At 41.5% G+C, this 15,823-nt stretch overlaps 2 protein-coding genes across 5 annotated transcripts; one reads left to right on the top strand and one right to left on the bottom strand.

Annotated features, from left to right (window-relative positions):
- The first annotated feature begins 642 nt into the window (after nucleotides 1-642).
- On the top strand, nucleotides 643-11,591 carry dnm1l (dynamin 1-like). Of its 2 annotated transcripts, XM_086209418.1 has the most exons (19): nucleotides 643-900; nucleotides 2,411-2,555; nucleotides 3,027-3,056; nucleotides 3,728-3,774; nucleotides 4,248-4,319; nucleotides 4,467-4,553; nucleotides 4,649-4,811; nucleotides 4,931-5,051; nucleotides 5,156-5,287; nucleotides 5,982-6,188; nucleotides 6,294-6,414; nucleotides 6,509-6,664; nucleotides 6,782-6,871; nucleotides 6,959-7,051; nucleotides 7,952-8,005; nucleotides 9,015-9,194; nucleotides 9,537-9,646; nucleotides 9,853-10,012; nucleotides 10,483-11,591. In XM_086209418.1, exons 1-19 carry the CDS (start codon nucleotides 799-801, stop codon nucleotides 10,537-10,539), a joined length of 2,127 nt encoding a protein of 708 aa, XP_086065544.1. In that variant the 5' UTR covers nucleotides 643-798; the 3' UTR covers nucleotides 10,540-11,591. The 2 variants fall into 2 exon arrangements, with proteins under 2 accessions (XP_086065544.1, XP_086065545.1); XM_086209419.1 differs by lacking the exon at nucleotides 3,027-3,056 and having other exon boundaries at nucleotides 644-900; nucleotides 10,483-11,588.
- On the bottom strand, nucleotides 11,412-15,709 carry tnnt2d (troponin T2d, cardiac). Of its 3 annotated transcripts, XM_086209422.1 has the most exons (11): nucleotides 15,587-15,709; nucleotides 14,741-15,016; nucleotides 14,073-14,094; nucleotides 13,941-13,998; nucleotides 13,742-13,858; nucleotides 13,500-13,577; nucleotides 13,305-13,415; nucleotides 12,752-12,861; nucleotides 12,518-12,608; nucleotides 12,207-12,244; nucleotides 11,412-11,559 (listed from the first exon to the last, which is right to left on the bottom strand). In XM_086209422.1, exons 4-11 carry the CDS (start codon nucleotides 13,992-13,994, stop codon nucleotides 11,514-11,516), a joined length of 645 nt encoding a protein of 214 aa, XP_086065548.1. In that variant the 5' UTR covers nucleotides 13,995-13,998; nucleotides 14,073-14,094; nucleotides 14,741-15,016; nucleotides 15,587-15,709; the 3' UTR covers nucleotides 11,412-11,513. The 3 variants fall into 3 exon arrangements, with proteins under 3 accessions (XP_086065548.1, XP_086065547.1, XP_086065546.1); XM_086209421.1 differs by lacking the exon at nucleotides 15,587-15,709 and having other exon boundaries at nucleotides 14,741-15,121; XM_086209420.1 differs by lacking the exons at nucleotides 14,741-15,016; nucleotides 15,587-15,709 and having other exon boundaries at nucleotides 14,073-14,191.
- Nucleotides 15,710-15,823: the final 114 nt, after the last annotated feature.

The raw sequence follows: 15,823 nt of genomic DNA, 5'->3' as shown, positions 1-15,823 counted from the left end.
ATGCATGCACTACCACATCAAATATCTGCTTAGGTTTATTGTTGGTTTTCATATGGAGGCAGTGCATGGAGAAATATAAATGTGACACTAAAATATCCCTCTGCCATCAAGTAGAGCACACAATTACACCATTACAGAACACAATCTCTGCTGTATAGGATTATATTCATTGCTGATAATTAACATACCCAGCGCCGGGCTTCACTGTTTTATTTTCAATATGATGTCATCCATGCTAACATAAATCAACCATCCCACTGAACAACTTCCTGGCCACAAACAATTCAAACACTAATCCATTCTAATTTTCCTTTTTTTTTGCTTTATGAGTGCAGACTCAGATTGTTTAGCGTGTTTTTTTTTAAATTAATATTTGTAATCACTTGAATGAAACAATGGGTTAAATTAGTTTAAGGCAGGATCCATTTTATCGTCAGATCACCGCTCCAGAATGTTATGTGAATAAACCCCACTCGGTCTGCACAATAATATTAATAAGTAGGTTCACGACAGGATAAAATTAGATGCGTGATGAAGTGAAAGATTAAACTTGAGCCAGTCGAGGGGCGTATATCTGCGGGGTGTATATCTGAGGTCTTCCAGTCTGAAGCCTCTCCAGTCAAGCGAAACTCAAACTCCCACAATGCAACTGTGCGCAACTTGTGTTCGCAGTTGTTAGCTGAACGAAGGTATACAATAGCAGTTAGCCGAGGGACATTGAATGACTTTGTCCCCGTCGGCGTTTGGCAGTGGAAAGAAATTTGTCCTTTCGACAGGTCGGGATCAGCTTTGGAGCTAATGGAGGCCCTCATACCTGTCATTAACAAACTACAAGATGTTTTTAACACGGTGGGCGCAGATATTATCCAGCTGCCGCAGATAGTCGTTGTGGGGACTCAGGTGAGAAACGTCACTTTGCTTCAAGGCTAGCAAGTTAGTTAGCCTCTGTAACTAATTCCTGCTACAACTTCTGTTTTACTGCAGGTTTTCTTTCACTTCCAGGCAGGCGGATGAAACGTATTTGTATAGATTGTACCCTGGCGTAATAAACAAAACAAAAACGTCACACCAAAATTAAGCTAACCTTCTCTCTCTCCCTTAGCATTGAGCTCGAGGCTCGGTTAAGGAAATGACAGCTGCCAGTTTACTATACATGTAGCATGGCTCGTGTAGTTACACACATTTCTATGGATTTGTAATCATATGAAAGAATTTTGTTTTTATGATGAAATTTAGATAGATGAACCCACACACATCCTTAGTGTAGCGCATGGTTCATATTTCCCATTCACACTGGATAGAATATTGATAGATAATGAAAATTGTCTGAATTCGTTATTGTATCGTGGATATTTTCCCCAGTATTGAGCACTGTTATAAGTATCCTCTCTTTCTTAATCAGTGCTGAGAAATAAATAGCAAATCAGATGCTTCACAAAATGAAATGTTTGAAAATTCAGGTGAAAGTTATGAATACACCTCTCATTAAGGTTTAGGACCAATATGATGATCATCAATTTATTTATCTGACATGTGCATTTCTATAACAGAGGAAATACCTGGATCAACAACGATTGAAAGGTTACAGAATATTGTGATATCAGTTTTATTTCCAAATTCATTCCAGCCCAACCCAAATCCCAAGACACTTAATCATGTTTTGTTTAAAAGAGCAGTCCTGCAAGTAGTTTTTTTTTTAAATATCTGACCTATTTTTGTAAGTATTAGCACATTATTTCTAATTTCAAGTGTAATATTTCATAGTGTGGACAAAACTTAGCACGATAGGAGATCAACAGCATGGAAAACTGCTAACTTAATGGCTTTAAAGATTAACACCCCTCATCTAACAACCCACATGAGAGCCTAATTGGTTTAAAGTGGCGGTTTTATCCAGCATGTTTACTATCACCAGTCAGCTAAGAGGATGTGGCTGTCTCAGCCATTTTGGCAGGCTTGCGAGGGTGTTAGAGGCAGATAGGCCATGTCAAAGGATGGTTGAGGAGCCTGACACGTCGTGTTTGCCCTTGTCAGAGTTTAGATATGCGAAGACCTTTGGTTAGGAAAGCTACATCTGAGACCAATGTATTAACAATATGTCATGTCTACTGCAAGGTCCGTCCATGTCAGACGAAACAGTAGGGTTGCTTCAAAAGAGTGAGTGGCATTGGACACTTTAACCCTCATTTCACACTGAAGAAATAAGAACTGGTCAATGACAGAGGAATTTGTTTGCCAAGTGAGATGCCTCAGTAAAGCAGATTGAATTTAGCATTTCTCTACTGCACAAGGTGCTTATAGTAGCAGACAGAGAAGTAGTCACATGCAGTCAGCCTCAGTAGAGAACTGATTTGTCCGGTTTGTGAGTCATGCTTTATGGTTTCCCATTTTGCTTTGTTGTTGTCTACAGAGCAGTGGGAAGAGTTCTGTTTTAGAGAGCCTTGTTGGCAGGGACATCCTCCCACGTGGCACTGGCATCGTCACACGCCGGCCCCTTATCCTACAGCTGGTGCACATCGACCCAGAAGACAGCAGGAAGACCAGTGAAGAGAATGGTAACATCAAATTTTGATTGTTGTGTAGTTTTTATATGTTGACCTTGCAATAAAACAGAGCTTTTCGTTGTTCTTGTTGTTGATGTAAGAAAAGGTATTTTGCCTTTCAGATTGATATCAGTTCAGGAGTTGCCACAGTTATCAGATGGAATTTCGGATGTATAACGAGCATGTGAATGACACAGAGAGCATGTTAATTCTGCAGAAGAGAAGTTGTGCGGTAACAACACCACGCTGACTTTAAAGAAACACTCTTTTAGTCCTTCAAGCCTGCTTTTACCATGTAATATCTTAATTCATGACAATGCAATGAAGGGAACAGGGGTCTGAGTTGGCCAAGATCATGCATTTATGTCATGTATCCTTGAGGAACAGCCTCACAGTAACTCTGGATTGCTGCAGACTCACATGAAGGAGCTGCAGATATGCAGGCTAACCCTTTTGTCTCCTGTCGTCTCTCCTTAACCACAGAATCCAAGAAAAATGGACGCCTTTACAGAGGTCTCCTTTTCCTTGTTATTTGCCCTATTATGTTTGTGTATTACATAACCCCCCCCCCCCCGTTTCTTTCCCCCCACTTTGCCCCATCTCGCTTCGTATTTAAGTAGCTGCCAAACCATGTGGCTTTACTTCATTGTGCCTCATGCCCTTGTCTGGGTTTGGTCTCTGTCAGTTGGGTTAAGATGAAGAAAATTGGTAGGAGTGAGTTGTTTTCAGTTTGTAATTAAAAAGTACGTTCCACACCAGTGCAACTTCTTTGTACAACAACTTAAATATCGTCAAATACCATCTCCTTCGAAGACGACTAACAGACTCCACCCTTGTTATGTTCCCTTGTTTTGTCGTCAGCTCAATTATTGTGGCTTAAATAGTTTAAAGCACCTTTAGGTTCTTTGCTTTCTCAGAACATGCTTTGCTTTATTTGTTTTTAATGTAGGATTTACATTCATTACTGTTGTGTGAAAGCAACAGTTTTTCCGCTGTGTACTTACATTTTTTGAGGAAAAACTCTTCAGCTGTGGCTCTTTAGCGCTGAAGAGTTTCTCCATCCCATCTTTGCCAACAGAGGCATCCTCCCCTGAGATGTTAAGTATAGGAGTAACACTGATCTGAAGGCCACATCTGTCTTATCATTAACTGAAACAAATGTCTTCAACTGTGTATTTCTTCAGGTGTTGTCGGAGAGGAATGGGGCAAATTTCTTCACACCAAAAACAAGGTGACATTATCAGTCTCATGTTCTCACATTTTCTGAATGTGCCTGATTATGATTAACCGGTTTAGATTGTTTAAAAACAAACTGTATTCTGGATTGATTCACAGACATGTCTGGATTAAATACTGGAGAAGATTCTGTAGGTTTACAACAGCAATGTCAATCATCTGCTTTGAGAGCAGGCACACACCCTTTCAGTAGCTAAGAATATTCTAATGGCTGGAGGCTAAAAGACTGCGAAGGCTGAATTACGTCTGTAGTCCTTCATCTGTGAACAAAGAAGTCTTTATCCGGTCCTGATAGCCCCATGACACTGAACAGCACTTCTCAGATGTTTCTTTGTAAATTATTCTGTTGTGTAATCCTATTTTTCTATGCGCACTAACTATGATATTAAAAACTACTACTTGATTGAGAAAATGACATCAATGTTGCCACCACACAAGAGTTTTGACCCTCTTAAATCTTCTTTTCAGCTCTACACAAACTTCGAGGAGATCAGACAAGAAATTGAAGCAGAAACCGAAAGAATTTCTGGCAATAACAAGGTACGCTAATTACATCCATTGAGAAGGAATGTGAATAATTGCTTGAAATATCAGCAATCCGATTGAGATTATGAAAAAAAACAAAACATCTCAAGCAGTAATGGCCCCTAAAGATAAACCAATGCCTTTGTTTTGTTGTCCCTCCAGGGTATTAGTGAAGAATCCATTCACCTTAAGATCTTCTCACCACATGTCGTGAACCTCACATTGGTGGACCTCCCTGGCATTACAAAGGTACAGTCAGTTAACCATCTGCCACCCCCCCCCCCCCCCCCCAAGTCCACACATGTTTGGTATAATTTCACGGTTCTGTATATCTGTGGAAACAGGTACCCGTGGGGGACCAGCCGAAAGATATAGAGATTCAGATCAAAGAACTGATCCTGAGGTACATCTCTAATCCCAACTCCATCATTCTAGCAGTGACGGCTGCCAACACAGACATGGCAACATCAGAGTCCCTCAAGGTGGCACGTGAGGTTGACCCTGATGGTAAAAAAAATCCTTTTTTCTTTTAACTTGTGATGCATCCTCTTCATATAGTCTTATTTATGTGTATCCAATCAGTGTTCTTTTAAGCCAAATGTGTGTGTGTGTGTGTGTGTGCTCAGGCAGGAGGACGCTAGCAGTGGTGACTAAGCTGGATCTGATGGATGCTGGAACTGATGCCATGGATATATTGATGGGCCGGGTCATTCCTGTGAAACTGGGCATTATTGGAGTCGTCAACAGGTAAGAATGCACTTGATAAATGAGCCTGTTAGCACTATAGTCGTGTGCTGGTACTTGTTAAGACAGACCTATACCGGTGTGATTGTCTTGTTTCATTTTCATAGGAGTCAGCTGGATATCAACCACAAGAAATCAGTTGCTGATTCTATTCGTGATGAACACGCCTTCCTCCAAAAGAAATACCCCTCCCTCGCAAACAGAAGTGGAACCAAGTATCTGGCCAGGACGTTGAACAGGTAGGAGTTTACGTGTAAAAAAACAGATTAGTGGCATCAAGTTGTCAAGATGCATGTTTGGATGCTTGTGGGGGACAAAAACTGTGCAGCATGGAGGGGTCTGTGGAAGATGGTTTGCTCCAAATGGCCACATTGTCAAAAGTTCCCAACAAGCAAGAGTAGGGGTCTTCTCAGAGAAAGTGCTGCACCCAGCACTTCTTCTTCCTCCCCCTCTGAAATGTTAAAGCTTTTATGATGGGTATGCTGGTGTTAGAACGTGTCACCCATGTAGAATATAATTTCTTGCTGTATCAGTTCATCCTGAACTGTAGGATTGTGTCAACTGTAATTGTGAAAGAAAACCAGAGTTCCCTAGACCTTTTCAACACCAGACAAAAAAACTACGTGGACTTAAGATAACAAACACACAGGAATTTGTAGTTTCAGGTGTTTAAGCACGAATGAAAACAAAGTTATGGATACTATTCAGTTTCTGCCTATAGATTCCTCCAAGTTACTCACTTGTCCTTTCATACAGTATGGGTAACGGTTTGTATGGAGTTAAAATAGATTTTCACATGAACAGGTAGATTGTTAGGAATGCCTTTTTTCAAAATGCGATCAACACATTTTCCACATGTGCCACTTAAACATTTGTACAGTTTTTAGATTGTCATCTTTCATTTACCTCTTATCTCTCCCTTCCTCTTCTTAGGTTACTCATGCATCACATCAGAGACTGTCTCCCTGAGCTGAAGACGCGCATCAACGTGCTGGCAGCCCAGTACCAGTCCTTGCTCAACAGTTATGGTGAACCCGTCGAGGACCGAAGTGCCACGTTGCTGCAGCTCATCACCAAATTTGCAGCAGAGTACTGCAACACCATCGAGGGCACGGCCAAGTACATAGAGACGGCCGAACTGTGAGTTTGACAAACTTGTAACTGCTTTCCCCACAGGGAGGTGCTGGTGTCTAAATGAGAACAAACTCTGACTTCATGTGTGTTGCTTCTTTGATTTTTCCTTAGATGTGGTGGAGCAAGAATCTGTTACATATTTCATGAAACATTCGGTCGTACTTTGGAGTCTGTTGATCCTCTTGGAGGTTTGACAACCATTGATGTTCTCACAGCGATCAGAAATGCAACAGTGAGTTTTTTCCCTACCTTTTGAACATGATGTTGACCAAAAGACTCTTTTCTGCAGAGCAACAGGTTCTTTTTTTTTCTTTTTTTTTAAACAGGGACCAAGACCTGCTTTGTTTGTGCCTGAGGTTTCATTTGAGTTGCTGGTAAAGAGGCAGGTCAAGCGTCTGGAGGAGCCCAGTCTGCGCTGTGTGGAGCTGGTCCACGAGGAGATGCAGAGGATTATCCAGCACTGCAGCAACTATAGCACACAGGTCATAAATGCACACACACGCTTACACACACACACACACACACACACACACACCGTTCATGTTTATCCCCAGAACCATCATGATGATGCTGAGTGTGTTTACTGGTTATCTCTGCAGGAGCTGCTCAGATTTCCAAAGCTGCTTGATGCCATTGTGGAAGTTGTCACCTCCCTCTTGAGGAAGAGACTCCCAGTCACTAATGACATGGTACAGACCTGCTCACTCGAAATATCATCAAGGATGTTTGTTGTAATACTTGTCTAACTGATTAATTATTGATTTATTTCTTTTGAGGTTCACAACCTGGTTGCCATTGAGCTTGCTTATATCAACACCAAGCACCCAGATTTTGCTGACGCTTGTGGCCTCATGAACAATAATCTCGAGGTAAGTGACTACTATCAAAAAGCTGTTTTAACATCAAATGATTTTGAAATGCTTTTTTGTTTGTTTGTTTGTTTTTAAAAATCTCAACTTGACTATGATAACTGGAATTTATCTGTGCTGCTCAGTCCTCGTTTACATCACCAACCTGATATAGGAGCAGCTCCTGTCTTGTACTGTATTTTTGCCTGAAAGAACAAAGAATTATGACATGAAAATATTTTCAGGTGTCCAGCTCCACCCAAAAGGACATGAAAGCCTCATCTGAGACATATAGGGAGATCTCCAAAGCATGTTTTGTCCTTTTTCGTATCAGAGGTTATACGTAGTTATTTTCTGCACAATACATTTCCTGCCATAAGTGTCAAGTCAAGTCAATTTTATTTGTATAGCGCCAAATCACAACAAAAGTTATCACATGACACTTTACAGGTAGAGCAGGTCTCGTACCACACTCCTTCAATGAATTTACACCCAACAATTCTCCATCAGCAAGCACATCCTGCAACAGCGGCGACGAAAACCTTCCCACCTGCACTAAACAACATGTCAAAGTTGTGGGATTATTTGTTCCTTATATACCAATTTAATGATCATTTATCTTCTCTGATGAACAGATTGTAGACAGTGCTGTTTTTGTGTGGAGTTCTTTAGCATGCTCGCTCTTTGTGCTTGTAAATAGAAGTCCGGGTCCTATTTCTCGCCGTTCTACAAATCTACTGACAGGGGAAACGGGGCAGGTATAGAGACAGGCAAAGAGAATGTGTTCCGCAGTAACCCCGCGATTAACGGTGCTCTTCCGTCTCTTACAGATAATGAAATAACTCCAAACGCCACTCCGTAGTTGGACACTTCGGTATCCGCATTTGTTTCTTGGTTGTGTAAACTTTTTCATTTCCATAGGAGCAAAGACGCAACAGAATGAGGGACCTGCCATCTGCTGTCCCCAGAGAAAAGGTAAGGTTTCTTGCCATCTCAGTATCTTTTTCTGTCTGTCTTCTCCTGGCTCCGTTTAACTGGTTTACACACACTTCTGCAAATATGGATTCACTGAAGAATTAAAGAACTCGAAAATTCAATGTGAAATGCTCTCTCAACCTGTTTTAAAGCTCAGACACACCTGCTTGTCTGTCAGATTTTAGTCCACTCTGTCCTTATGTCTTTGTGTGGTCCTTGAAGGGTCCAGGTGGTGGGCAGTCTCACTCCCCCACTGAGCTTCCTGCCCTCGAGGGCGAGCTCGCTAAGGTGTGTCCTGTTCACTCCTGCCTGCCCACATCTGACCACCATCAGCCCCCTGTATTGTATGATAATGGAGAAACAACAGCTGGTTGTTCCTACAGTGGTTTGCAAGTGCATTAGTTTAAGGGCAGTTTTACACAAAATAAATCCGAATGGATCTGACCTTTGATCTTATCATACTGCATGATAGCTCCTGTATCAAAATAAATCATGACGTAAGATTTGGTTGGCATGTGCTTGTTAATTTGAAAACAAGAAAAACTGCTCACACTGGTGGAGGTGGAAAATATGGACAAAATCTTCTGTGGTGCCTGTTAATAGCAATGTGATACATCGTGATGAGAAAACAGTTTATATAATATCTGTGTTGGGCTAATCCTTTGAATAAAATATGAGTTCCAGTTGGACGCAGCATTCTGCAGATGTGTGTGTCTATATTTTCCACAAGCCTCTTTCTTGTTTCTTTTTTAGGATTGAACAAGTCTAGATTAGCTGCTTTTGAATAGTACTGATGCCAAAGAAAGCCTGTAATAATCTATTGACAATTGCTTTGAAAAGGAACGTCACCATTCTTTATCCTTTGCTCTTTCTCCTAATATTTTATTAACCTTGTTGATTTTAACCTCTTGGCTGCTATGCACTCGAGGCTTTTCCAGCCCCTGTAAGTGCTGGATCCCGATGTCTCCCTGACAGTAGCTCAACCCCCTCACCTCTCTCTCCGCTACAGGCAGCAGCTGCTGGCGTCTCTCAGAGTGGCTCCTTTAATGAGCAGCCAGATGGTGGGACAGGGAACTGGAGGGGCATGTTAAAGAGGGGAGAGGAGGGTCCGGTAGGTGACAGGACCGTACCCCAGACTCCCCTCACTGGCAGCCCACAGAAGGGCCACGCTGTCAACCTGCTAGACGTGGTGAGTGTGCACAGCTCATGAAAGTGTTTATTGAGTTTCACCCTGGACGGGTCACCAGTCCGCTGCAAGGCCATCAGGAGCGGGGTTCAGTATCTTGCTTCGGCATGGTCACCAGAGGAAGTGAGGATCGAACCAGTAACCCTTTGGTTGCTAGACAGCCACTCTTCCTCTGAGCCATGCCGCCCCCTACTGTTTAGTGTTGCACATTGAAATGCTACACCACTGCCCTGCCATTGCAATGACAACTTCACTCTTGTTTTTACTGTTAATGTATTTATTTTCTTGATCACATCCCATGTCGTAGTTCGTTAACCATCAGATCTGCTGCCTGTTTGTCACCAGCCTGTTCCAGTATCCAGGAAGTTGTCGGCTCGGGAACAGAGAGACTGTGAGGTCATCGAGAGACTTATCAAATCATACTTTCTTATCGTACGGAAAAACATTCAGGACAGGTATAGACGCTCAGCCTCGCTCCATTTTATAGTAACCTTGACATGATTTTTATGCCTCTGCAACAGTGACAGCTGGGGCCTCATCCCCTTTGAATCGAAGATGTATTTATTGAATAAAACTATCAAATGAGGATGATTTTTATCCAGAAGTTTCAAGGTCAGCCTCATTTAATGTGCTGTCCCTCTGTGTTGTTGTTTGGTCTCAGTGTACCGAAGGCAGTGATGCACTTCCTGGTGAACCATGTGAAAGACTGCCTACAGAGTGAGCTGGTGGGTCAGTTATATAAGACGGCACTGCTGGACGACCTGCTGACAGAGTCTGAGGACATGGCTCAGAGACGCAATGAGGCTGCAGACATGCTAAAGGTAGATGGCTAAAGAAATCCAGCGTCGAACAAGATACCCTCATCAATACTCCCCAGTTGAGGGTTCATGCCCAGTTACATCCACCACACCTTCTCTTTAGAATATACCCTTGAAATAAAACTCCAAATGAGCACTCCTGTTGCTCTGTAGTTGATGGCACTGTAGATATGCAACTGTTTGCTAACAAGTTCCCCAGATCAATATAAAAGGGGATAAAACATCCATGTTGTGTTCACAGCTTGTTTGCACTGCCAAATTCCAAAACTAGTTGTTTCAGGTTTAAGTGAATATTGTACTACAGGACTTAAATCCAGGTAGAATATTAATGATCAGCCTATATCTACTACTCACTGTAGGAATGGTAAATCCTGCTTGGTTTCCCTGAATCATGGACTTTTAGTTTAAAAAAAAAAAGATAATAAAATAACACAAAATTGTTGACCTCACGCCCTCTCCTCCTCTCCTTTCAGGCGTTGCAGAAAGCCAGTCAGGTGATAGCTGAGATCAGAGAGACCCATTTGTGGTGAGGGGTGACCTGCCTCTTCCTCCTACATGGACCCTCATCCTCACGGGCCCCTCAAGCTCCTCAAGCCTTGCTGAGTCGCTGAATAAATCTGAATGCAGAGACCCACAACTTGAAAATGCAACAGTGTTGATATGTGTATATCCAAGCATAGTTTTAATGTACAGTAAGGACGATAATGAAGACACATCCATCATCAAGCCTCCATCAGCAGCATCACCCATGCTCCTGTACAAGATTCTTCTATTTTTCGTATGTCATTTAAACAATAGATATTATGTTGTTCATCACCACTGTGTGGAGCCTTGCTGAGGAATGTCTGCTCTTATTGTAGATTTGAATTCAAGCTAGAAATGATAAATAAATGATACCTGTACAATATGTCTGCATTATGAAAAGTATTTGTTGCCATGGCAACGTACGCACTCTCATCAATCAGTCTGAATGTCCCCCAGGTCAAGGTTCTGATTAGACTAGTTAACTTTTGTTTTTTCTCCGAGGGTGGACCTGCTATTGCCACTTGTAATTCTCCAGTTAATGCTAGTTAGTCAGAAAAACTAGTTAGAACCCTTGTGCAGTCAAATTTACCAAGTGTTCCTTCACATCCAGCACCTCCTCCAAAATTACTCGAATCTTGCCATGAAGAGTTCAATCCGTCAAGACTTATTTTAGATTATTCTATCACCTCTAACTTGATTTTATAACTGGGAAACCTGAGGAAGACATCCAGGCTCGTGAGCTTCACCCACACTCTCCTGGCAGGGTGGAGCTTAAGCTTTTTATCACGTTACACTTTCTAAGCATGCAGCATGTTTCGGTCAGATAATGTGCTTACAGAGGCAAAGTGAATGCAATGGCTGATTTTATTAACTTGATATCTGGAGAAATTCACATTCATGTAACAATGCAGAACAATGAAAACACATCATGGACACATGCCAGACTCGGGTGTTGACCACGTCCTCCTGTCTGGCTCCTTTACCTCAGCCGTCCTCCCATCTTACCCTTGCCGCGACCTTTGGCACTAAAATAGTGCAGGAGAATGTTAATGCAACAACAAGTCAAACACTGCAGTCGCTTGTGAAAGGACAAATGGAGGTCGTTACACTGGATTGCAGCACTTAGCAGATTGATAATACGTTTTGACATGTTGGGGTGTGATGGTGAAAAGAAATGTCAACCTGCAATTTGTATTCCAAACATTAAAAACAAGATCCTGCTGAAACTATGAAATCCATGATCTTTTTTGAGATTTGATCAGGATGAGGTGCAGGGTGTCTACAGGTCACTGATAAGTCTTGAATATTAGGCCTCAGCATCTCCTGTAATGTTAAGAAACAAGGAGAAGGTCTTGCAGGCTGTAAGCTTAGAAAAAGACGTCCTTCTCAGGGAGGGTTGAGACTAATCTGCAATGTGAGGCGGTTTTGTTTTAGCTTTCAAATAAATAATTGCACTGACTGCATGAGCACCAAATCTGGAAAAACAAAACAAAAACAAGTCTCACAAATTGCATTTATCTGCCCCAGAACCATTTATGGGAATGGGAAATGGAACATGGACAAATATGATAGCAAGAGGTATTTTGTAGGACTGGAATCATAGTAGAGATCAGACCATCAATAGGTCGAAATAGTAATCAAATAGTTTCCTCTCAGGAGGTTTTGTACTTACTTCTGGTGATCCTGGACTCGAACTAGAAGCTGATTAATCTGTAAGAGCACACAAACACTTACTAAGAATTTAAAAACAAAAAACAAACAGATTTAACAAGCCAAACCTTAAATTTGCATTTGAGGCTTAAATAAAAACTTAACGCATGCTAGTATCTGTGCCGAAATTATACCAAAAATCTCCTTCAACAACTAACAAACATCCCATTCTACATTGAACCCTCGTGTCAGCAGTGGTTGTTTCTTCCTGGTGATACACTTGTCTGTTCTTTTCCCTCTTAATCTTGTTGAACCAGCAGTTGGAAGACTTACATCGTATTTCTGTCTTTTGAGTTTTTCACCCAGATCAAACTTCTCAGCCTCCAGTCCCATCAGCCACTGCCACAGCTCGTTAGCCTTCTCCCTGCACACCAACGAAGAGTTACTGCACCTGCTCCTCTTTTATATCTGATACCACAGTCGTTAGATTTACTCATTAAAAATAGACGATCATCCCAGTGAGTTTCTGAAAACACGGTGAACGAGAATGCAGCAAGTGTGCCGTACTTGAGTTTGTCATCACTCAAGTGATCGATGTTGAGAGGCTTCCTGCGGTCAGCCAGGATCTTCTTCTTCTTCTCCCTCTCGGTTTGCTTCTTGCCTCTTCTACTCTCACTCTGTGTTGGTGGAATGAAAATGGAATCACAAAGCTGATAGCCTACTATTTATCTTTCCTGCAAGTGGCTGAAAAACAAGAAAAGAACAGGACTTTCATCACGAAAACTCTGATTAGTGGAGCTGCAGAGATTTAGAAGTACCAATACGTAAGTATTAGTAACGAAGTATAGATGCCTCCTGTGACGGTCATAATATTATAGAGCATCTAACAGTATGTGCCAGCAATATTACCATTTCACATGGATATACTGTATTATACGTAGACTGGAAAATCAGTATGCATGTTAAAAGTCTTTTTAAATTTTGTGATTTTGAAGAATAAAGTAGTATCAGATGTAGGTAAAGTTTTTCTCATTTTACTCGTAGGTTTTAGTAGCAGGTTTGGGATGTACTTTTTCCACCTCTGCACACTTGTTTTAAAGGCAAACAGAAGTTGAAGGACCTTCTGCCCAGCACCGTACTGCTGAGTCATGTTTGAGAGGACTTTCTTCTTCTTGGCATCCTCATCCAGCTTCTTACGCTGCTCTTCCAGCTCCTTCCGCTCCTTCTCCTCCTGTGTGAGACACATGTGAGTCAAGCTGAAGAGGAGCCGTAGCCTTCAAGTCGTAGTGAGCTGACAGAAGCTGATGGAACGTACGGCAAGTCTGGCCTGCCTCTCTTTCTCTCTCTCGGCCCGGATTCTTTGCTGCTCTGCTCTCTCGGCCCGACGCTTCTCCTAAAAGCCCCCAAACATAAACACACATCGAGGGATTCACTGGGGAAACCAGAAGCTTTGCCAGTTGATCCAGTGCCACTTCAGAGAGTTGATTCCGACCAGTGTAATTCTCCTGAAATGAGTTATTTATTGTAGTAGTTTATATGGCATAAAGAATTCCTTACAATTCTATTAACGAGTGCAATGAGTTCCTCCTCCTCTTTCTTTCTCTGGATGAAATGAGCCTCGATCAGAGACTGCAGCTCCGACAGATCCTTCTCCTGACGCTTCCTGTGGATGTCCTGAATCACGAACACAAGCCCACGTCAGATCACGTTAACACGTGTCTCTCTGCTCAAACGGATGTCACTTGGGTCAACTCACGTCAAAATCCACTTTGTCTCCATCTGGGATCTTTGGGGCGGTGATGTTTGACATAAATCTGTAAATAAGCAATTCATTATTGTAGACTTGGGTGTTTTAACAGCTGAACAAAAAGAGAGGTAAGAATCTTACTTGGGCTTTGGCTTCGACTCATCTGCAACAAAAGAAAAGATAATAGCCATTGTGAATTAAAAGTCATATCAAATCAAAGATGAATATGATTGATTGCACAATTTGTTCCGACTAAGAGTGAGGACAGTGATTGATTTAGTTCATATTTTTGCTCATTTGCAAGTTGGACTATATAGTGATATTCCATTACTTGAGATGAGTGGGCCGCAAACCAACAATTGTTTTCATCATTAAATTGCCTGAAATGTTTTTTTTTAAATTCATAGCAGTTATTATTATGGTGTGTAAATTGTCTGGAAATGTCAATCATTATTCCATGAAGGCCAATTCATATATTCAAAACACTTGTTTTGTAAAAACAGTGGAAACCCTGAAGATCTCGAGTTTACTATCAGTGAATATTCACATTTGAGAAAGTTGTACAAGTGAATGTTGACAATTTTCTTAAAAGGTTAGGAACCAAACAAGAATCAGAAATGTTGTTTATTTTCTGTGAATCTTGGAAGTATTCAGGGGGTTATCATGGAAGCTATACCAAGAGTCAACTGGGGCCCAACAACAAATGTTGCCCGGGGCCAGAGAAGGTGAATTCAGCCGTACTGCAAGACAAATACACATCTATTGACTGCAAATAAAAAAAACAACGAAAAGTTTGGCTCTTTTCTTACCTGTAGCTTCCTCTTGTGCTGCTGATAAGACACAGGAAATGAAAATGGGGGAAATTGAATGTGTGTTGAAATTTGTTACGAAGAAACTTTCTTACCTTCTTCCTCTCTGCACAACAACCACAGTGACAACAAAACACAAAGAAAATATGTAATTGTATTATAATGTATCATTTGAATTCATCAAGAAGAGTATTTTAAGTAGAAAAAAAATGGCGACATACTGAACCTCCTCCTCCACGACCTCTTCTGTGTCAGACATTTTGTTACAGATGGGCCCTGCAAAATGATCCCTATTAATCTATTTTTAAAATGGCAAATATTTCTGATCATAAAACACAAGGGCGGAGCATGAGGTGGCAACTATTCACACAGTTTATAATGGGTGAGGGGCGGTCCGCTTTTAGTGTGTAAAATGATTGATGCAACCTGCCCGGGTCCAGGTGGTTCTGTGGAGCTATTTATTCTTCGTGAGCTCATACGATGTGCATGTAACATTGTAGTCTCAAAGGTTAATAGGCTACAGCTGTAAAGAGAAATTCCTTTTCTCTTTGAAAACAGAACAACACTGTTAAAAAAAAAGACTCCAAGAAAGCATAGTACATCTTTGCTTTGATGTCCAAAAGTACTTTATCACATTTTGCAAATATCTGATGTCAGAGTTCTGTCACATTTGTTGAAAACAGTAGAAAAGTTTGCTCTGGTGAGAAAAGAAATACAAATAAAATGTATGCATTTTGATTAAAAACAAATATCTAAATATCTAGTGACTCTTAATCATTTATCAGAAATGTTTCAGGACTTCCGAGCTAGCATAGCTGTAATTTGCAGACATAAGAGAGCCCTTACCTGTGCTTCAGACAGAGGGAGCTCAGCGGCGCCTGACTTCAGCTCCTTGAGGTTCACAAACAAGTTGAGCATCAAGGATACATAGTCCAGCCCTTCTTACTCATGTGACTGCAGCGTCCTATGGCTGGTCACCGTGTCTATTGTTAGACAGCTGGACTTTAATGCTCAAGCACACATTCTGCAGGTATGACCTGGTAAAATGTCATGGATCCATTCAAGCTTCTACCAGATTTCAAC

The sequence above is a fragment of the Aulostomus chinensis genome, chromosome 7, assembly GCF_037954235.1.
Source record: "Aulostomus chinensis isolate RoL2024-O1b breed Wild chromosome 7, RoL_Achi_v1.0, whole genome shotgun sequence".
In the NCBI taxonomy this organism is placed as follows: Eukaryota; Metazoa; Chordata; class Actinopteri; order Syngnathiformes; family Aulostomidae; genus Aulostomus; species Aulostomus chinensis.
This window is presented reverse-complemented; position numbering and strand designations above follow the sequence as displayed.